General features: G+C 36.1%; 1 protein-coding gene across 3 annotated transcripts; it reads left to right on the top strand.

The window, feature by feature from the left end:
* On the top strand, positions 1 to 19,595 carry zdhhc21 (zinc finger DHHC-type containing 21). Of its 3 annotated transcripts, XR_004222167.1 has the most exons (9): positions 1 to 114; positions 2,995 to 3,203; positions 3,343 to 3,441; positions 5,333 to 5,444; positions 8,182 to 8,317; positions 11,357 to 11,473; positions 17,186 to 17,229; positions 17,876 to 17,941; positions 18,857 to 18,944. XR_004222167.1 is itself a non-coding variant. In XM_012961989.3 (8 exons), the coding sequence occupies exons 2-8, from the start codon at positions 3,050 to 3,052 to the stop codon at positions 18,987 to 18,989; spliced, it is 795 nt and encodes a 264-aa protein (XP_012817443.1). In that variant the 5' UTR covers positions 1 to 114; positions 3,040 to 3,049; the 3' UTR covers positions 18,990 to 19,595.
* The last annotated feature ends 1,774 nt before the right edge of the window (positions 19,596 to 21,369 follow it).

Here is a 21,369-nt window from a genome sequence, read left to right on the forward strand (position 1 = left end):
CACAGTCTCATTTCGCGAGATTGGAGCGACGTGAGCACATGACGAGCTGCTGGTAGAGGGTCGGCTGGTTCTGCGGGATATTTGATAGGCGATCCCGGGACTACAGGTTGTACAGTGAGTATCGGCACTGTCCCGCGAAAAGCGTTATAGCTGGGAGATATGAGCTATTTCCCTGCCTGTGATATCACGGAGATGCCCGTGGGTCTGTGGCAGTGCTATACTAAGGCAACCACTGCTTCCGCGTTGAAAAGCATGTGTACAGCTGCTTTGCTCCCAGGATGCTGTCATTCATCCAAATGACAGGGCTTGAGGCACTTAACTCCAACTGTACTTGGTGCTATTGTATGCTCAGGGATTTGCTGCTTTGTAACCAAAAAAGCTGAGTTATTTGTAGCTGTTATAGGACTGAATGATGAATCGCACCTAAAGCTAGATGTCTGTATTTCTTACATATGGATTGGCATTGTGTATTACGATAGGGGTGGTGATGAAAGACTGCAGGAAGTCATTTAACATGGCCTTAATACTTCCTGCTATGTCACAATATATGACAAGAAATGCATTTTGCAGCATTGCCATAGGGTCGCCTTGTGTTAGTGCTACTAATAGAAACAAGCACTTACAACTTTAAACAATGTCTTTGTGTTTTGACATCGCTATTAAAGAGCCCCTATACTGCCATAGCTCAAATTAAGGTAAAGCGGTTTATTATGCGGAAACCTGGTATACGGAAAGCTTTGATATATAAACATATATACATGAATGCCATTTCCCGTTGTTTCCTATTTAAATGAACAAGTATGTTTTTAACTGATTTTTCATGTCTGTAATAGCTATGCTATTATAAATTCATATTTATGGATAAATAAATGTAGGGACCCATAGGGTTAAGCTCCCTATGGTGTTATCCCCTATCCTTATCTTATCTGTGCTGTTATAGGGCAGAGCCCTCTACACCCCCTATATGTTTAGCCAGGTTGACCACTCCCCTTGGCAGACTATATAGTGTCTTGCACAAGGAAGTGTCTTCCTCTTTGGCTGCTGGTGTCTCAAGGCTTCACGTCACTGAGCCTGAGGCATTAGGCCCCAGTAAGGAGAACCTGCCATTTTGTAAGTCGGGCACAGGGCCCCATGAATGAGAACAAGCCAGCACAGTCAGTCATACTTAATAGCACCCTCTAGGAGTGGTGAGCATAGTCAGCTTATTTAGTAAGGGCAGCACTAGCCCCATCAAAGGAGACTGTAAGGGTTTAGTCTAACCCAGGCTTTGTATGCCTTGCTGTAGGGACCACAGTTAAGACGTAGGTTTCAGGCAGTACCTTACCATGTACCATAGTTGGCTGGAGGGGATCCGTTCCAGTAAAGGGCATCCATTCCTGGGCATACAGCTAATACTCTGCATATCCTTCAAGTGGGTTATACTGTTCCTTAAGGGTCACATCTGCTGTTATTCTCTGTGACCATTACATCTGCTGTGTCTGTGAGTATAATCCCTGCTGCACTATTAAGTTGTGCCTTTGTCCAATAAACTTGTACTATAGTTCATCATAAGAATCCTCTGGCGTCCATCTTTTACTACTTGCACCACACACCTCAGATAGTTGTAGTTCAACTACACCCTCGCTCCATTCTAATTCTCCCATATAGCGGAGGCTCACTCCTTTGTATTAAGTGTCGCATGTAACCCATGTTCTCCCTTATACTACTAGCCTGGATTTGTCCTTAAATAGGTCAAATAGGTGTTACATAATCCTTAAAAAAAAATTGTTTTTTTCCCCAGTGGCGTAACTATAGTGAAAGTCACGGGGGGACCCAGACCACAGGGTCTGCTTCCTCTATAGCCACTGAAAGATTGTGTGTTGCACCCGGTGCTGGCATTGTTACACCACTGTTTTCCCCCATACCTTTAAGGAATCGTGTTCCACATTATGGAAAGATCACTAATCCAGAAAACAGCAGGTCCAAAGTATTCCACTTGTAATATAAATCAAACTGGAATTTTGGTTGTCATTTATTAAGAAGCTACATTTTTTTTATGTAAAAGCAGTTTCTTTTGCTAAACTTTAATTTCACTTGTGGCTTCATCCAAAGATTGTAATATTGCATCTAAAGTACCATAAAAGATTTGAGGCCCCTGTCTCTCCAGCACTTGAACTGTTAGCCATAGTAAATGAACCTTATTCTCCCACAAGGCAAAGTTCGATCAGTTTTCCTTTATCTAAATGGCTGGTTATCACTTACTACTCTGCTTAGAATTTCTGTGGCTAATTTAACAACCATAGTGTTGGCTAGTAATACATACCATGTTTTCTTTGCTGGCAGAAAAATGCTCCATTTGACTGCAAACCTCCCAGACAGACATTGACTTGAATGGTTACCACCTGTAACTGCTCAGTGGGGAGGATCCTCAATTGTGCATCTTTGGGCAAAATCTTCCTTTTGCACAATGGCAGGGAATTGACATTAAAGTCAACAGCTGCCTGCCTGGACTGCTTTGGAGCAGTATTTGTCTTTTTGTGCCACGGATGAGATTGCTAAGTGTGACATTAGCCTAAGGATGCTTAGCTGAATCAAAAGAAATAGGTACACTGAACTGACCCTAGTCAGAATTTTAATGTGACAAAAAAAGTGCATTATTAAACATGCAACAATGGATTTTCAAAAGTGCTGCCCACAGGTTTGCACATCTAACTAACTGCAAGACTGCACCATTCATTAGTATCACAGAAGTACTTAGCAGCATATTGTTGCAAAGCAGAAAACAAATTACTAGGTGTTTCTAGGCTTCTGAGTTTGGATATGTGGACCTTTGCAAACCTGTCTGGTTTCCTTATAAATGCTGTGTACAAGCCCGCCTATCTGTTTAACCAATAGCATTGCAGCATTTAACGGTATTAGGGAACCATTAAACTACAATAAGTTAGTGGAGAAGTTTTAGCTATGTATTTTAATGATATGAAATGTCTCTTATTTGTTTGGTATATTTTATTGCAGGTCTGATCCTAGATTTGGCTTTATTGCTCTTTACTGTACCTACAGGCTATGAGCAATGGGTCTGTCTATCCATTTTGTTGTTGACCCTCAGGGATGGTGCTGTGTTGGAGCTATCTTCTTTATCTGGTTCTACAATACACTGTTTATTCCAAAGCTGATTCTGTTTCCCCGCTTTGATGAGGGACAAATTTCAGTTGCTGCTATATGGGGTAAGTTGGATGCTGGAGTGTGTTTATTTCCTTCTTTTTTAGTTATAGATTTATGATTGTGCAGTGCAGGTATTTGTTTAATGGTTGTGTTGTTACAGTGCCAGACCCTACTGATAACAATAAATCATTTTTTTTTCAGCTTACTACTTGACCTCTATTTTTTGCATTATTTCACTTTTGAGAGCCTCAACTGCAGATCCTGGAAAACTACAAGATAGTCCAAAAATCCCTCTTACAGGTAATGTTTGTTATACATTTTATATTATATATATATGTAGTAAATATTCCTCGCAATATATATATATATATATATATATATATATATATATATATATATTGCGAGGAATATTTACTACAAAAGCTTTTAAGGGACTGGATCTCATATGCATGGCATTGCCACCCTAGCCAATTTCAAAACTGTTACGAGCAGTCAGCAATAAAAGCTATACATAATTAATGTTAGGTTTGAATATACTGAGAGAAAGATCTTGCCAGCTTTTTTCTGCTTTTTTTTTTTTTTTAACAGTAGTTCAATGAATACAGCTTGTGATTGTGTTTTAATAAAGGAAGTACAGGTATGGGGTCTGTTAACCAGAAAGCTCTTAATTACGAGAAGGCCATTTCCCATAGACTCCATATTAGTCAAATAATTCTAACTTTTAAAAATGATTTCCTTTTCCTCTAATAATAAAACACTACCTTGTACTTGAACCCAAGTAAGATATAATTAATCCTTATTGAAGCCAAAACAGTCCTATTGGGTTTATTTAAATTATTTTTTAGCAGACTTAAAGAGATTAAACCTTTTTTTACATCATCATCATTATAACATTGTCTTTGCATGCTATTTATAATTTTGCCTTAAAATTATTTGCCTGATGCTTTTACATTACATCTCTGTTACCCCATGTTCCTGTTTTAGGGGTTTGCGATATTTGTACAGCAGTAGTCCATTAGCATTAGAAGCTATAACTAATAGCAGCCCTATTAGCATGAAACAATTAACATGACTTATAGGTAACTTTTTATGCACATTAATGTTTTGAAAGGTGTTCTCTCAGTATCACTTATGCTGATCCAAATTATGAAAAGATATCTTATCAGGAAAACCCCAGGTCATGAGCATTTTGGATAACAGGTCACATAACTGTATTTGTTATTTCTTGCATTTAATTAGGCAAAATCTGAATTTGAAAGTAAATGCATATTCTACTTCCTGATTCATAAAAAATGTGTACTAATACTAATAGTGGTACTAAGTAGTATTATTACTAAGTACCACTAAGTAGTGGTGCACTCTATGTGCATGAAACAGGGGACTTTTAATTAATTATTAATATAAGGGGTTACTGGTTTACATGGGGTGTACTGACCACTGCTGTTCTCTGCAGGAGGGAAGCAGCAGTCATAAAACCATGTGCCATTAGTGTAAAGGAAGGATGTCACAAAAGCAATTTTACACTCCATACCTCAGGGATTTCTGTACTATTTAAACATTCGATATTTGACCAGTCATTGGATACTAATGGGATATTGCTGCTCCTTAGCTTGTTATTGACTGTTAAATTAACACTGGTCTTACTGTGACTTGTGATGCCAAACTAATCATTATATCTAGCTTCTATTGATGTTAGTAGATGGGTTCTTTGGCTTAAATACTGTCTTACCTGGCAGTCATATGAGTTGCCCCTCAGTTTGTCACATTTTGGGCAACAGCCAGCTTTGATTAGCCACTTGTGTGACACTGCCCTAAGAAGAGACAAAGATGTTTTCCTCTAAACAATTAGCTGTGACATTTTCAGTGCATGTGGGTATTCTGTGGAAACAATGCACTAGCAGATGTTGCATGGTTAATTTCACTAAAACCTTTGCTGAAAGAAAGTCACTGTTGGTGTTCTGTACATATAGCATGTGCTAATGATAATACCCTTGCTCTTCTATAAATGCAAGGTTATTATTCCTTTACCCTAGCTGCAGACATAGGTTTCTTATTTTAAATGATTTTTTTTAATAAATAGCTATAATAATGCAAGAAAAACCTTAATGAAAAGCATGTAAACTGTTGTAGCAGTGGTTTATGATCTTTTATTATAATACATATCATATATCATTTTGATCTTATCTGTCAGAGAAAGAATTATGGGAATTATGTAACAAATGTAATATGATGAGACCAAAGCGATCCCACCACTGCAGTCGCTGTGGGCACTGTGTCAGAAGAATGGATCACCACTGTCCATGGTAAGAACAAGTTACATACAGGCTGTGAATTGTATTAGCCATAATATGTTGCATACATATAAAATACAGAGTTATACCTTTCTGTATGTTTTAATATGTTACTTGTTTTTCTTGAAAAATTCCACTTGGTGAATTCCAGTTTGTTTCCAGTATCTTGTGACCATTCGCTAATCTCGAAAAAAATGAAAACTCCAATGTAAAAAAAAAAGTGCAAAAAACCCGAAAATTTATTTTGTTGACCTCTGGCATTTTATTAACCAGTTCTATCTGCCTGGCTTTTTTGGGAGGCAAGCCATCCAGTGCATAATCAGCCTTATCTTCCTTATTAATAAATAAGCGTCCATTTGATATTTGCATTTTTTTTTATTTAGAATGACGAACTTAAATTTACAAACTAGAAAATTGATAAATAAAGCCAATAGTGATGTTGTAATTGCTGTCCCATAGTGTAACATTAATGGTTTACTGCTTAAACCTTGTCATTAAAGGGACAGGCTACCCCCCTTTTGCCACACCTACTTTCAAGGGGCAACATACTGACTTGTTCAACATCAATTAAATGGATACTAAGTTTTTTTCTTCTTGAGCTAAACAGGGCAAACAGAGAAATGAAAGCTAATCAATGATTGGTCCTTGTGAGTTACAAAATTAGCTTGCCAGTGCACATATAATCCACATACATAATGGATTCCTGATAACAGTAACCTATTTATCTAAAGGACTAAACATGGAGTAGATTAAGGGGCACATTCATGAAAACACGAGTTCGAATTCCGAATGGGATAAATTCGGATTATTCCAATAATTTCTTAAGATCGTTAATATCACGAATATGCTTACGAAAAAATCGTATTAGTCACGATAATATCGTATTGGCGATCCGAAAGTCACAAAATTTCCTTACCGAACAATCGTAAAATGCAGGAAAACCTTTCTGACTTTGATCCTTCTGTGCATGATTTTGGAAGCCTCCCATAGGAATCAATGGCACTGTGCAGCTCCAACCTGGCCCAAGGAAAGTCACGATACAAAGCTTGAATGAATCCAAAACTTTCGTACTCGGAGCGACAATACGATTTTGTCGCAAAATACGAAAAAGTCACAGAAAATACACTCTGAGCGTTCGTGGATTAGTAAATCTGCCCCTTAGTCTCTCTGTTTGCCCTGATTTGCTCAACAAAAAATCATCCATGTTTTGCTCCTGTTGCAGTAATATTTGGCACATTTACCTGAAAAAAACTGCTGTTAGTATAGGATTTATAACTTTGAACTTTTTACCTAATTTTTCTTACATTGAAAAACAGTCTATTTAAAGGACAGCAAAAGCCCAACAAATAGCTTAAAGATAATACTGGGCTGTTTTTAAGTGCCTTATAAATTCTGCACCTGTGCCAAATGCATTTGGATTCATTGTGCAATGTTCTAATGTGTTCAGGATCACTAATTTCACTGCTCATAAAGAGCGTCCACAATTCTATCCCCAGAAGCATTGCCCCTCCCCATTCACTGAGGCCATGTATTCATGGTGGGTTGCAAACTCAGTTTGAAAATGCCACAAATAGAAAACTACTGGTATATAAGTAAATAAAGAGAAATCGCATTGTGATTGGCAGTGGGGGCTGGAAAATACTGATTTTCACAACTAAAAATTGGCTTTATCTGCAGCTGCTAATTTCAGTGTTACGGCTCTAAGAAGAAAGACTGAAGGGATGACATATTGTTACCAGATTATTAGTAACAAGTGACACCAATAATGCTAACAAATGCTTACAATACCAAAGTGATATATGGCCACCTAATGTGTTTGCAGTGATATGGCTGTAGTAACAATAAGCAAAATGTAATACATTTTGTAAACAGAATCTGAGAAAGAAAATGTAATTGTGTAAAACTGTTTAATAAGACGTTTGTATTATGCTGTAATTTGGGGAAAACTGTTGCAGTGCAGGTAAAAACATAGTGATTTGCAACCATTTTGTGCTTTTTATATTGCATTTGTGTTCGTAAATTAGCCTTACAGTGATCCTAAGTAAACTAAAAACTGTCACCATGAAATAGCCATAACATTTGACATTGTAAAATGGTGAAAAATTGCATGCTGGATTTCTTGAACATTTGTGACGAATTGGTTGGCAGTTGGAGCGTGCAGAAGAAAGACTTTGAGAAAAACTTTATTGTACTCTATTTCCATGGCATTTCAAACCTTTGCTTACCTAGTTCCAGAGGGGCACAGTCTGGTGCCATTTGCATTTTGGAATTTGGGAGGTTTAATATTGTTATGCCTCTGCCATAGAAAAAGTAGCAGCACTCATTTTGCCAATAGTATGTTCAAAAAGATCATGTATTCAGAACAGTTCAGTAGGAAATGTTTATTATGTTTATGTCCATACTTGGGCTGATAAATGCTCCCATGTAAGGAGCCCAACATTGAGCCCAACCAATATTGCAGATATCAATCAGGAAGGTTAGAACATCTTGTCAGACAAGATCTGCACCTGTGCATTTATGTGGTCCTAGTCCAATGAGCCTCTGTAGGATGATTGATCCAATTGTTACACAAGTGACAGAACCATAGGACATTTGGCTCTTTATGATGCAGAGCAGGAACTGGAAACATATCACACATTCGAAGCTACTGAGGTGAAATACCCTCTGTTTCTGAAAATAAAACATTTTTATTTCCTCCAAAATGGAAGCCTCTTCCTCAGTCCTTATTGTGTGTCATTTTTCCCCATAGGATTAACAACTGTGTTGGAGAAGACAACCACTGGCTGTTCCTTCAGCTCTGTTTCTACACTCAACTTCTGAGTGGCTACACTTTGGTCCTGGATTTCTGCCACTATTATTACTTTTTGCCACTAGCCATTAACTGGGTAATACTTGTTCCATATAATTCATTACCTGTTATAATGAATGTTACTGTTTTTATAAATGTTTTAATCAAATCACTTCTTTATTAGCAAATCTTTTGTTGTGTGTTAAACAACCATCCTCATGAGTACATTTTAGGAACCTTCAGATGACGTGTGGTATGTGGATCGAAATAAGCTGTGTAGTGTAGTGCTCAGTATTCTTTATTTTTTTAATTCGTGGCCTACCTTTTTAAGAATGAGACTTCATTTTATCCTGTACACTTTGCCCTTTTGCCCCCAACATGCTGGAGCTTTCTCTTTGCTTGTTGTCTGAGGCAATTGAAAGTGAAGTAGAGCGAGTACCATGCCTGGTTATGTAAGCAGAGTGTGAAAATGACATGGATGTAAAAAAGCTTTCATGTGTTTACCACTAGCTAATTAACAAACAAGCAGCCAGTAAGAAAGAAACCAGTGCCATTTACTTCAATTTTTTCTAGTGGAAGATATTAATTACTTATGTGTTGCATGTGGGTATGACTACGATATGGACGTTCATCCCAGGATTTAACATTCAGTTTCTATACCTATGTTATATTAAAGGAACAGTAACACAAAGAAAAAGAAATTCTATCAAAGTAATTCAAATACAATGTACTGTTGCCCTGCAATGGTAAAAGTTGTATGCTTGCTGCAGAAATTTCACTATAGTTTATATAACTACCCTGCTTTGTAGCCATGGGGGCAGCCGTTCAAGCTGGAAAATAGGTGAAAAGGCACATGTGACATAGCAGATAACAGATAAAACACCATTGTATTCTACAGAGCTTATGTTATGTGTTTTTTCTTTTTTTTCCAGCTAGAATGACTGCCCCCATGGCTACACAGCAACTTATTTATATAAACTATAGTAGCGTTTCTGAAGCAAAAACAGTTTTACCAGTGCGGGGCAACAGTACATTATATTTTAATTACTTTAAAACACTTTAATTTTTGGTGTTTTTGTTCCCTTAAGGGTTTCTATAAATCAAGTCATTTGATGTATCATTATCCCATGTACTGAATTAAAAAATGTTTATTTTTATACAGTAATGCTGTTCACCACAAGTTGTATACATTTAAAATCTAACTTTTATAAACAATTAATGATTTTTCTTGAAAATTGTGGCAAAGGTCTTTTATATTGTTGCTATAAAGTACTTGCACAAAGACAACACCAGAGGGTGCTATGGTATAGCTATCATTCCTAGGATCCTATCAATTAGTAGAGGAACTGCTGTTTTTTAATAGTTAAACTTAGTTTCAGCTTGTCATTTGCAGATGAGATGTTCTATTTATGTTTTTGGATTCTATTTAAGTCAATATATGCATGGTTTAATAAAACCTTTGCTTTTTAAAGCTGACTTAGTATTAATCTATGTACAGGTATGGGATCCCTTATTCAGAAACCCGTTATCCAGAAAGTTCTGAATTATGGAAAGGCCGTCTCCCATAGACTCTATTATAATCAAATAATTCTAATTTTTTAAAATGATTTCCTTTTTCTCTGTAATTATAAAACAGTACATTGTACCTGATCCCTACTACGATATAATCAATTCTTATTGGAGGCAAAACAGTCATATTGGGTTTATTCAATATTTAAATGATTTTTTAGCAGACTTAAGGTATAGAGATTCCAATTACGGAAAGATCCCTTATGTGGAAAACCCCAGGTCCCGTGCATTCTGGATAATAGATCCCATACCTGTATTTGGTTCACTTTGCAGCTATCTTCTTTTGTAACACAAATGGTAGTAAACTTTAAAGGAACAGTAATGCCAAAAAACTTATATAAACAAGTTGCTCTGTAGCCACGGGGGCAGCCATTCAAATGAGAAAAGGCACAGACACATAGCAGATAACAGATAAAACACTATTGTATTGTAGAGAGGTTATCTGTTATCTGCTATGTAACCTGTGCCTTTTCTCCATTTTTCCAGTTTGAATGGTTGCCCCCATGGCCACACAGCAGCTTATTTATATAAACTATAGTATAGCAAACACACAACTTTTACCATTGCAGGGCAACAGTACATTATATTTTAATTGATTTAAAAAACTTCAATTTTTGGTGTTACTGTTCCTTTAAGTAAAAGCTGGAGAGTTTTCTTAGAAGTCAGTGGGAATTGTTATTTATTGTCCTAGTTTATTAAAACATTTGAGATTTTCAGCCTCATTGAAAATAAAAGGAACTTTGTGATTCTCGCATTTGAGAAGTTTTTTCCATTTTTCTCCCAAATAAGGTAGTGCTCGAGAAAATGAGTTCCTAGACCTGAAGAACTTATCTATTTGTGGATTTAGCCTAAGTAGTGCAAAGGGAACTTATTTTACTAACTGAAACACCTGAATATAAGGAAAATGTCAAAATGGGAAGAGGACAGGTTTTGTGTAAAGTATATGTTGGGATTGCACCACATCCAGGTTTTGGTTTGGGATCTGGACCAAATCATGGCACTTATTGCAGGATTCACACCAAATCAAACACTTAAGTGTATCTGAGCTTTAAAGTCACATGACCATGTTTTACCCACAATTTATGGAAATATCATTTTCTCACATTTGTATGCAAATGAAAGTATGGATTTAGCTTGGTTCTGAGCCAGATTTCATATGGAAGATTTGGCATTCAGCCAAATCTAAAATTATGGATTTGGTGTATTCCTATAATATATATAACCTGGAATTATCTGTAGATTACATTTTTCTTGTCACACTAGGTATGAAATGAAGGCTTTTAGTTAAAGGATAAAATTGAAGAAAATTATGCGGAATAATGCAAATAAATGTGTTTGTCATGTATCTAAAAGCCACTAAGGCATTTCTTCTTGTGGTACCACAAAGTTATGCACATATACAGGCATGCTAACTTGTCATGGATTTTATTCCAGCTGCACTAAACCTGTAAATGTTAATAAGATAACAGAACCAGAATACATTTGGTCATATTTGTTCATAACCCCAAAACGTTCTGTTTACTTTAGAATGTGATTCTCATGGCTACTTCATTTTTGTTTTTTGCAGGATATCTTCATATTTAGACATGAACTGGCCTTGCTTAGGATATCCACTTTTATGGGTATTGTCATGTTTGGAGGCATGTGCAGTCTTTTCTACACGCAAATAATGGGCATATTGACGGTATGTGCAATTTACTAATCATTTCTTGTTTACTAATGCTTATAAATATGATATAGGTTTCCATTTAGTTGGTTTAGAATGCAGTTAGAGTGAGTAAAGTACTAAAAATAGGTGACATCATAAGTGATTTTTACTATGACCTGTGTTTAATTGCCACTGTTCACTCCAAAAAAGATTTTATCTGTGGGTTTAAAAAGTAGTAGGGAGGGGGAAAAAGTATATTATTCTTCAAAGCTCTGCCCCAACCTTGCTGCTTTAATTGAGCACTTTTTACAGGTTGTAGGACTGTGCACTTTTGCATATACAGCATATGATAGAAGCATGCAGTAAGGTTGGGCCAGGCGGGTACACAGAGAGCATTGGTGTTTCTATAATGAGCCAAGGTGAGAAACTTGCCTCAAGCACACTTTACCAGTTGCAAAGAACACATTTCATTTCTAGTGTAAAGAGTGAATTTGTGCTCTCTTTACTATCTGTTCTACAACTCCCATATATTGGAGTGCTTGAGGAAAGTGCAAGTTGTGAGGAGTTTTCCATTCAAGACCTTAGGCATAGTCTAAACCAGAATGCAGGCCAGATACATTTGAGAAGTTACCTCCATTTTCAGAATTATGATCTATGAAAATGTCCTTAATTGGTACGACCCCAAAACAAACTCTCTGTTCAAACGAGTATCCTTGTTGAGCATTTTATCAATCAAGTATGGCTCTGAGCCTCTTAACATTTTTTGATCTTTTGTACCATGCACTGTATGTTGTGCCAGCAATCCCAACTCTATGGAGGTGTAGATCTGCCAAAATTAAACATAGTTTGCTGCGTGCAATCGGCTTGCCTGTGGTGCAGTGATTTATAGATCCCTCTGGAGTGGGTTTTGATTAATTAATGGACCATAAGCTTAGTCCTGCCCTCATTTATAATAATCACATTGATAAATGAAGCTAAGAGCGGTTTTAGGCATGATGTCACTCAACACAATTTGAAAAATTAGCTATGTAAATTTGAGGTGCACAGCATCCCTTATCTGGTTATTATAGAACAACAGCATCATTTTATCTTCACTCCTACTGCAACATTAGTTATACTTTCCATACTAAAGCAAATTTTCCATTTTTAGCTCAGACTTAGATGGTAGGTTTACAATATAAACTGTATTCAGTAGCTATTAATTGCCGTGGGATTGTACAAAACCAAAAATTACTTAGAGAAGAATTTCTATCCTGTGACCCAACCTGCACCTGACCAGCTGTTCCTGACTAATATACGGCCTCTGAATCTATAAATAAAAATATACATACATGCAGCTTCAGCCCCTAAAACCCCAGACACTGATGGCTCTTAGTAAATCATTGCAGTTATAGCTCATCATCAGCTAGCAGGGGAGTGGACTGGACATGCCTGATAAAAGACCTTGCTTGTCATTAACAGGTTTACTCACATTTGCACTTGGACTTTTTTTTTTTTTGCATTGGAGGTATAATGATGAGAGTGGGACAGGGGTGGAGGGCAGTCATTTTCATATTTTTATGGTGTCCTATCTCAGAATTATATCTCCGCATTTTGCTTCAACAAAGCAATTCTTTCATGTGCACTGTTGCCTTCTAATTCTGACATACTGTCATATAATGAAAATATTATAGTACTAAATCTTTAACGTACCCTGCGAGGGTAACTTCTTAATGTCTTCAGGAATGACCCCTTCTTCTTCTGCTGTGTGCAGCCTGCAAAAGCAGATTATCCATGACCCACATAAAGTAATTAAAATGTATTCAGACACTTCTATAGAAAAGATCTGGTAATCTAATTTCTAAAAGTTAAAAAGGTCCTTCTCTCCTCTTGATGCATGAGCAGATGTTTCATTTAGACTACATCCCTCGAGCAGAATAATCTGTAGCCTAATTTTAAGAGATTACTGTAATTTGCCTCTCCATTGTAAATAAAAATGCTGAGTTTTGTTATGAGTTATTGAGAAAAATTGCATGTTTTAATATGAACCTTATAAGGAATTGAAATTTTGACTGACTCGCCTCACTATAAAGCTCTGAATCATCCCTTTACTCTTATTTATTTTTGTGAAACAATGCTTATTTGTTTACCACCCATGTGGCTTTATGATATATTCATCTCCCTACTGTTCCTGTCATATAATGTGCCATGCTTTAAACATGATTAGGATAAACCCAGGTATCACTGATAATCTTGTTAAAAATGTATGGCGCTCATCCAGAAAAAATAATGTAGTGCCCTGTGATGATTGCACATAAAGAGGAATGTATTTATTGTTTACCTTAAGCTCTATACAGTAAAAGGCTCCATGCACTGGATTTATTTATTATAAATACTGATATAATATTAAATAAAATTTATAAGGAGCAGCGGAAGATATTGACACTGGGCAAAATCTTTGACTTAATACTGTATCGTTAATATTAGGTATGGATTCCCAACGATCATACTAATTTATTATACAAATTAACTCAAATCAGTCAAATCGTAATGAATCATTTTTTTTTTAGGATTTTGTCAAATCAATAGGCTATATTTGATCACATTGATCAGAAGTCCATTTAAAGATTGATTGGCCAGGAAATACGCAGACATGCACACACTTATGATTCCGTAAAATCAATAGGCTACATTAGGTCACATTGATCAAAAGTCCATTTAAAGATTTATTGGCTTGGAAACACACGCACACCTATCTCCAGCTGGACACTCATTCTTGGCTCTCTCAACAGCCTTTGGGTCTACTATTTCTATATGTCTGTGTCTGAATTTAGAATTCTTTGTGAGAATATGTCCAGACTTATTTCAGTGCAGAAGACATCACACCTTACACTGAATAAGCCATGAATGAAATATCAAGCAAGATGTCTGTAAAACTAAGCCCAAAGTAGAGATTGCTAACAGTATAGAATTGTATTTTTCTGCAAGCTACACTGTTCAATATGCACTAAAAAAATGAATTTTTCAGTTTTACTTTACTATGTTAGGATTTGAATTAAGACCATGTATGTATCACAGTAGTCTTACTATATAGCATGGCACAAATTGAGAGACAGAAAAAGAAATGGTTTAACTGAAAAAATGTCCAAATACTAATATAAGGTTGTATAGTATAAGAAATAATTATCTACATTAGTGTGATACTGAAACATTACCATGAAAATTGACAATTTTTTTAAGTAAAAAGACTACCCCTCAAGCTACCCTCATCCCAGCAAAATTTGAATTTACTGTGGGGATAGTGAGCTTCCAGAGTAGCAATGCTTCCTTCCTCCACGCTGGGCTGGGGGTGGTGAGATCCTTCAGTAGGCTGGAGTACAAATGAATACAGTATTCCTCCCCATTGAAGGATCGTGCTGCCTCCAGCCAGCATGCCTAATGCAGCCAGCTCTCTGTGCACAGGGATCTTATGCTATGTCAGAGTGTCAGCTGCTGTAAATAGCCCCAGGCTGGTGATGACAATTAGAACTGGTTTCTAATCGACAAGTTAAATTCTAGTATATGATACTGCTGTGTGCAGGTGTTTATATATAATATGTGTGTATGTATGTATATATAATGTGTGTGTGTATGTATGTGTATATATATATATATATATATATATATATATATATATATAGATAGATAGATAGATAGATAGATAGAAAATAATCATCTGTGGCCAGCACACCCTTCAATGTTTCATCAAAAAATTTTTTATTGCAGATATATTGTTAAAACCAACGTTTCGGTCCTTGTTAGGACCTTTCTCAAGGATAAAAAACAATAGTGCATGTTTTTTCCTTGAGAAGGGTCCTAACAAGGACCGAAACGTTGGTTTTAACAATATATCTGCAATAAAAAAATTTTTGATGAAACATTGAAGGGTGTGCTGGCCACAGATGATTATTTTCTATGCATACATAATTTTGGCTAAGCACCCCGCAGAATATTGAGCCTTGGAGTGCGGACACCATTTGGATTATATATATATATATATCAGTTGTGTTCAAAATTATTCAACCCCCACTGAAATTGAGTGTTTTGGCCAGTTTGACATTGATTTTGATCATTTCAGTCATCTTGTTTACAATTAAATCAAAGAGGCACTTGTAAGTCAGACAAATATAACATAACATTTATAATGAAATAACCACAAGTGTCTTTTCTGTGCTCACATCATTATCAGTTTTATTCAACCCCCAAGTTACAATCATTCTTAGTACAACATCCTTTTCCAGTTATAACAGCTTTTAAACGTGAAGCATAGCTTGACACAAGTGTCTTGCAGCGATCTACGGGTATCTTAGCCCATTCTTCATGGGCAAAAGCCTCCAGTTCAGTCACATTCTTAGGCTTGCGCGCTGCAACTGCTTTCTGATATATAGATATATATATATAGATATAACAGAAAGAGTGGAGCACACCCTAATGCACAAATGCCCTGGGTGCTGGCAAAATACAGAAATACAAGGACAGAGAGCTGCACACACAGGGACTTAGCAATTAGTGAAAAAAGTTTTCATGAAAAAAATCAAAGGTTTCAAGCACTAACTGTACTCTTCTTCAGGGACAAACCAGTATATATATATATATATATATATATATATATATTATACAAAATGCAGGATGAAGAGCACACCAAAGTTTAAATGCACTACCTGGGTGCCAGAGCAGCAGAATTAAAATAGAGAATACAGAATGTCGCCACTCACAGGATTTCCACGAAGATAATCACTGGCGGTCAGTCATGTTTAAAGGTGCAATCAGGTGGAGTTTATTAATAACGTTTCAGTTTCCTACTGGAACCTTCTTCAGGGAAGCAAACTTCTCCATGAAATATTAAATTAAATATTTATTTAAATATTTAGATACAGCAGTGATAAAAATGAGCGGTATATAGACTATATTTTTCAGTTAGGAGCATTATAAAGCCAAAAAGATATTGCTGGGGTTTTTTACCATGCATTATTGAATTTTGTCATAGCCCTTTTATGGCTCATGAGGGCTTAAGGCATTGCTTGTCTTTGCTATGCTGTCAAACTCTTCAACACTCTTGAAATAAATAAATATACACATTTCTGATTTGTTATACAATATAATTTGTTATAAATATATATATATATATATATATATATATATATATATATATATATATATATATATATATAGATGCGCTAACAAATTCATAAACACACCACCATCTTATGATGGACTACCATTAAAACATCATTTTATCCAATTGCTTCTGCCTTTATGTTTTACATTATGTAGCCTGTGTAATATCTTTGTTTTGTTAGTGTTAACATATTTGTCAGGCCAGTTCTAATTAGTTACCCTCTTTTGCAGAACTGTCAAATAAAGCTCAACTATGTGCATAAGTAGAAAGCCACTAGAAAGTGAATGGTTCTTTTTAATAAAACACATTTATGGGGAGTGTGTGTGTGTCTGAGGTTTCTAATCTTCTGTCTGCTTTATTCACAATAAAAAGGCAACAGCCAGTGTTTTTGCTGCAACTGCCAAAGTACATTCTTAGAAACACCCCAGCATGCCAAGTTTTCATGGCAACACGGACTAACAAGTCATCTTAGTGTTAATTAGAGCTGGTCTAATTAAGCTTTAATCAGTGAAGCTTTGACCCAGACAACCTTTCTCTGCAACACTTGCTGCACATGCCCTTTCTTGCTTTAATGTACATTTTGAGATTTGTCTATTGGTCTTTTTTTGCAGGACACAACAACTATAGAAAAAATGGCAAACTGCTGTGATGAAATGTATGTACTGGATAAGTATATTTCTATAAAGAAAAAAAAAAAGTACTTTAATATGCATAGTCTGTCAATTTTGAATACTTTGTAAACTAGAGTGTAAACCGTAAAAGACTTGCCTACCCTGAAAATTTCCAATCGTCGAATCTTCACATTTATCATTTCAGTTTAGCATTATGTTGTATTAAATTCACCTGAAGTTTTAGTCCATACCCATTTTCCCAACTCTTAATGTTTTGCCGATACCAATGTTTTCTGGAGTGGGGCCTGAGGATAGATCTGGTTACTGCTTTGTTACCAAAAAAACTTACAGCACCTTTTAAAATTGCTCATTTAAAATCCCCCAAAATGCTAATTTCCATTTATTTCTGCCATCAACAGTACAACTCATTCCGTTCAGCAGGGAACAATAAAAAAGCTGCGTTTAGCTGGCCATATAGCAATACAATATTTATGCCATCTTTTTTTAGTGTATGCTGGCAGAATGATCCTGCCCCATATCCATGTATTATGGATATTAGATGGTTCCTCAATGGTACAGGTTTGAAAATGTAATCTGCATCATGTTGACCAATGTATGTGTGGTGCATTGGCAGTTGAGAAAGTGAAAATAATCTATAGTTTCTCTACACTTCCTTTTGTACCTAAATAGAATTTGACTCATGGCCCAATCAGTTGAATACTGGAGCAGGATTAGTGTGTGTATACCCATCTTAAGGTAATGAGTGCTGTTAACATGAGATGGTGCAGAACTATATTTGTACATTATTGCTAGCACACTGTTCAGTACTGTATTTATATGATATGCACAGAAAGCTTCTATGGGGCCTGAACATTGTTTCGTAGTTGAACCTTATTCTGGTTTATAGAAATAGCGAGTACATGTTCTGTTTTATCCATCAAACTTCAACTTCGTTGAATTCATTACTAATAAATACAAAAACAAATGAAATTGCTGAGATTACTACTGTGTGCTCCAGTATTATCTCTCTAGTAGTTGGCAAATGTTGCTGTATGCTAAGCCTTAATAACATACGTTTTCTCTCCTCTTGTGAGATTTCATAAGATCCTGTTATCAAAGCTTCTTAGAAAGGGATGATCAGAGTATAATGGCTGCATATTTTGATTTTAAGGTTAGTTAAAGGTTTGTGTTTAGGAGAAAAACAATCTTGGATGCTTTTGATATTGTTAATGAATTAGCATGTTAATGTTCAGAGATAATATACGTACCGTAAGTCCCTATGCGTAAAACATCCATTGCAGTATGTTTGTGCTTTTTTTTATGGTGTTTGGTTTGTGGTAGATATCCAATTAGAGGAAAATGACATATCTAGGGATCAAAGAGGAAAAAAACGATGTTCCACTGTGTACCTAATATGTATTCTTGTCTTCCTGGGATTGTCTGCAACTTCTGAAGTTGCCCTCTGTTGATTGACAATAAAGTTTCAGCCCCTGCTAGGTGGTGTTAAAACGCAGCTGCATGTCACCATGAAAGAAAAGCTGCATTTGTGATGCTAGGAAACACAATTCATCTGAGCTTTCTAATAGATCCCCAGCCAACCCTGTATTGTCTGTGCTGACTGAAGTGCACCATGGGAATGCTGTCTTTTACTAATAATGCTGTCTTCTGTAGATCGAGAGCTCGAAAGCCATGGCAGCAGACCTTCTCAGAAGTTTTTGGCACTCGCTGGAAGATCCTGTGGTTCATTCCTTTCAGGCGGAGGCAACCACTGCGCGTCTCCTACTACTTTGCCAATCATGTCTAAACAGATGGATGGTGGGCACAGATGGGTTCGCCATGCTGGAAGCAAGTTACAGGTTTTATCATAACAGTGCTATGACAGTCTTCAAGTCAATTATAATCCACCCACCAATCTTCAACATCACAAAGTGCCCCAGGCTTTATTTTAATAGTGATCTCAATGCAGTAGTGGGAACTGTATAAGATATGTATTTATGTGCTGAAGGTTGTATCCTTTTTGTTGTCCTTTTCCCCTCAGGACATGACTCCCTCAGGCTAAGAACTTAAAAACACGGATTGCGGTTTTTGTCTATTAAAACTTTTAAATTGTATGCATTTTCTTTTCATTTTTAATCTTGTTTGCGATGCACTGTTAAATGAAAAAAAGTTTATCTTCATTTTGTTTTATTTCTCCTGTTGAACATTTTTTTCTTTTATAGATAATACAGTGAATATGGCCTGGTGTTTTTTTTTTTTTTTTTTTTAAGAATTTTTTTTCTTTGAACCAAATATTTTCTGGATTTGTGCTGGTCATAATGTATCATGTATGAATATCCTGGAGATCAATCATTGTTTTCATATTGTGTGACGTTTCTATAAACAAAGCAATTACACTAAAAGTTACCATATATTTATATTTCTAGTATGTATATTTTGCTACTTGTTTCCCCTTTTGTGAAATTTTTTGTGCTTCAGAGTAGTTTCTAAATGCATCCTTATACCCCAAAGATTGTTAGAGCTATGGCACATAAGTGGTTTTGATCACAGCTACTCAAAATGCAGAGGATTTCCACTGTTTGCTTTCTACTGACAACAGCTGGATATACTACAACAGTTCCTGATCCCTTTTAGATCAAGATCTCCTTTGAGCTTCAAAATGCAATTGGCACCCTGTAGCTCATTCCAAATTTAAAGATCTATGATACTTTCAGACATAGTTTCAATGTCTACCACAGAATACACCACAGTGTATACTCCAAATGTCATCCTAAATTACCTTTAAACTTAACTTCCTTGGTGTTAGGGAAAAATAAATAATCCCCCCCCCCTCCAGGGTTCCAGGCTTTCTCTTGGACAGCTCCCCAAGAGATCTGTTGTACTGTGTCCCAAAAACACAGATGAGCAAGAATCCTGTTCCTGGATGCTTTTTTGTGGCACTTTTCTTTGTTTATGATCCTTTGCTTTGGTAGCAATGATTAAAGCACCTTGTGGGCTAGAACTTTAGGTTTGTAGAACATCTTGACTGACATCGGTGGACAAAACAGGGGTCACTATATGATGTGTCCATGTTCATGTCAGTGGATGTTCTGAAAAATGCGCTGCTGATGGGGATGATTGGAATCCGTTGTCTTAAATGTCTATTTTTATTTTTTTATATATAATATATATTTGACTTGTGCTAAAGGCATTAATGTATACATGAAAAGGTTCCCTGACCAACAACTTTAAATAACTGCTAGTCATTTCTATATTTGTGTATGAAGATTATGCATCTGTGTTCCAGATGCATGGCTATGGAAAAAGTTCCCTGTTTAATATGTTCTGATGATTTTATAGAGCGCAGACTTGTACTATACAATAGCAAAAGCATATAACCATTGTTTTTTTTCTTTGCTAAGAACTGAGTAAAACAATACAAGAACAGGAAAAACTGAAACAAATAATATCCTGTCAAGGGTAATGTTTTAGAATAAGAATTATGTGTAAATGAAAGATACAATGGATGTGTGTACCAACTGTGTTATTTATACTAGGTGTTGCTGCCCTTAAAAAGCACAATAATATTAAGGCGTATTATCTGATGACTCGTGTCAGTCTGAAAGATGTATTTATACTGTACATTCCACTGCATTGCTTGTTGGGGATTGATACCATCTAGTCAATATTAAAATATTGTTGTTCTTCTTATATGGGTATGGTCTAGGCAGGATATACAATATGCACTATTGTTTATATAGTACTTTATATGTAATGGTTCTTTAAACCATTCAGCAAAAGTCTCAACTGGTGTTTTACCCAGATTACTTTTTTTTTTAAATTATTTTTGAAGATTTGTGGACCCTTCCCACAACACTGTTCAGCAAGTTTGCTATAAAAGCAGACTATGCACTTTTCCAACCTCCTCTTCTAATCTGTTAATGGTGCATGCTGCACCCCAAGCGAAGTCACTGTTATTTTGCATGACTCTCTTTATTCTGTCACCATAACCCTCATTACCTTCATTACTTTGGCAGTTTGGCTGTTTTGGGTTATTATTTAAATTATGATGATCTGTGACTGTTTAGGAGAACACAATTCAGTTTCCAATATACTGTGGTCATTCCATATGTCATTCCATATGTTCCATATGTCCCTTACATCGTATATCAGGAATCTGCAGTGCAGTGGTTTTAGCACTGTTCAAC

Source organism: Xenopus tropicalis, chromosome 1 (genome assembly GCF_000004195.4).
Source record: "Xenopus tropicalis strain Nigerian chromosome 1, UCB_Xtro_10.0, whole genome shotgun sequence".
Classification (NCBI taxonomy): domain Eukaryota; kingdom Metazoa; phylum Chordata; class Amphibia; order Anura; family Pipidae; genus Xenopus; species Xenopus tropicalis.

Bases quoted from the DNA above. Each gene is read 5' to 3' on its own strand.
- zdhhc21 (XM_012961989.3), top strand. From the start codon at position 3,050: ATGGGTCTGTCTATCCATTTTGTTGTTGACCCTCAGGGATGGTGCTGT. The intron at 3,442-5,332 runs GTAATGTTTGTT...CTTATCTGTCAG, and splicing joins TCCAAAAATCCCTCTTACAG to AGAAAGAATTATGGGAATTA. The intron at 11,474-17,185 runs GTATGTGCAATT...CTTTTTTTGCAG, and splicing joins AAATAATGGGCATATTGACG to GACACAACAACTATAGAAAA.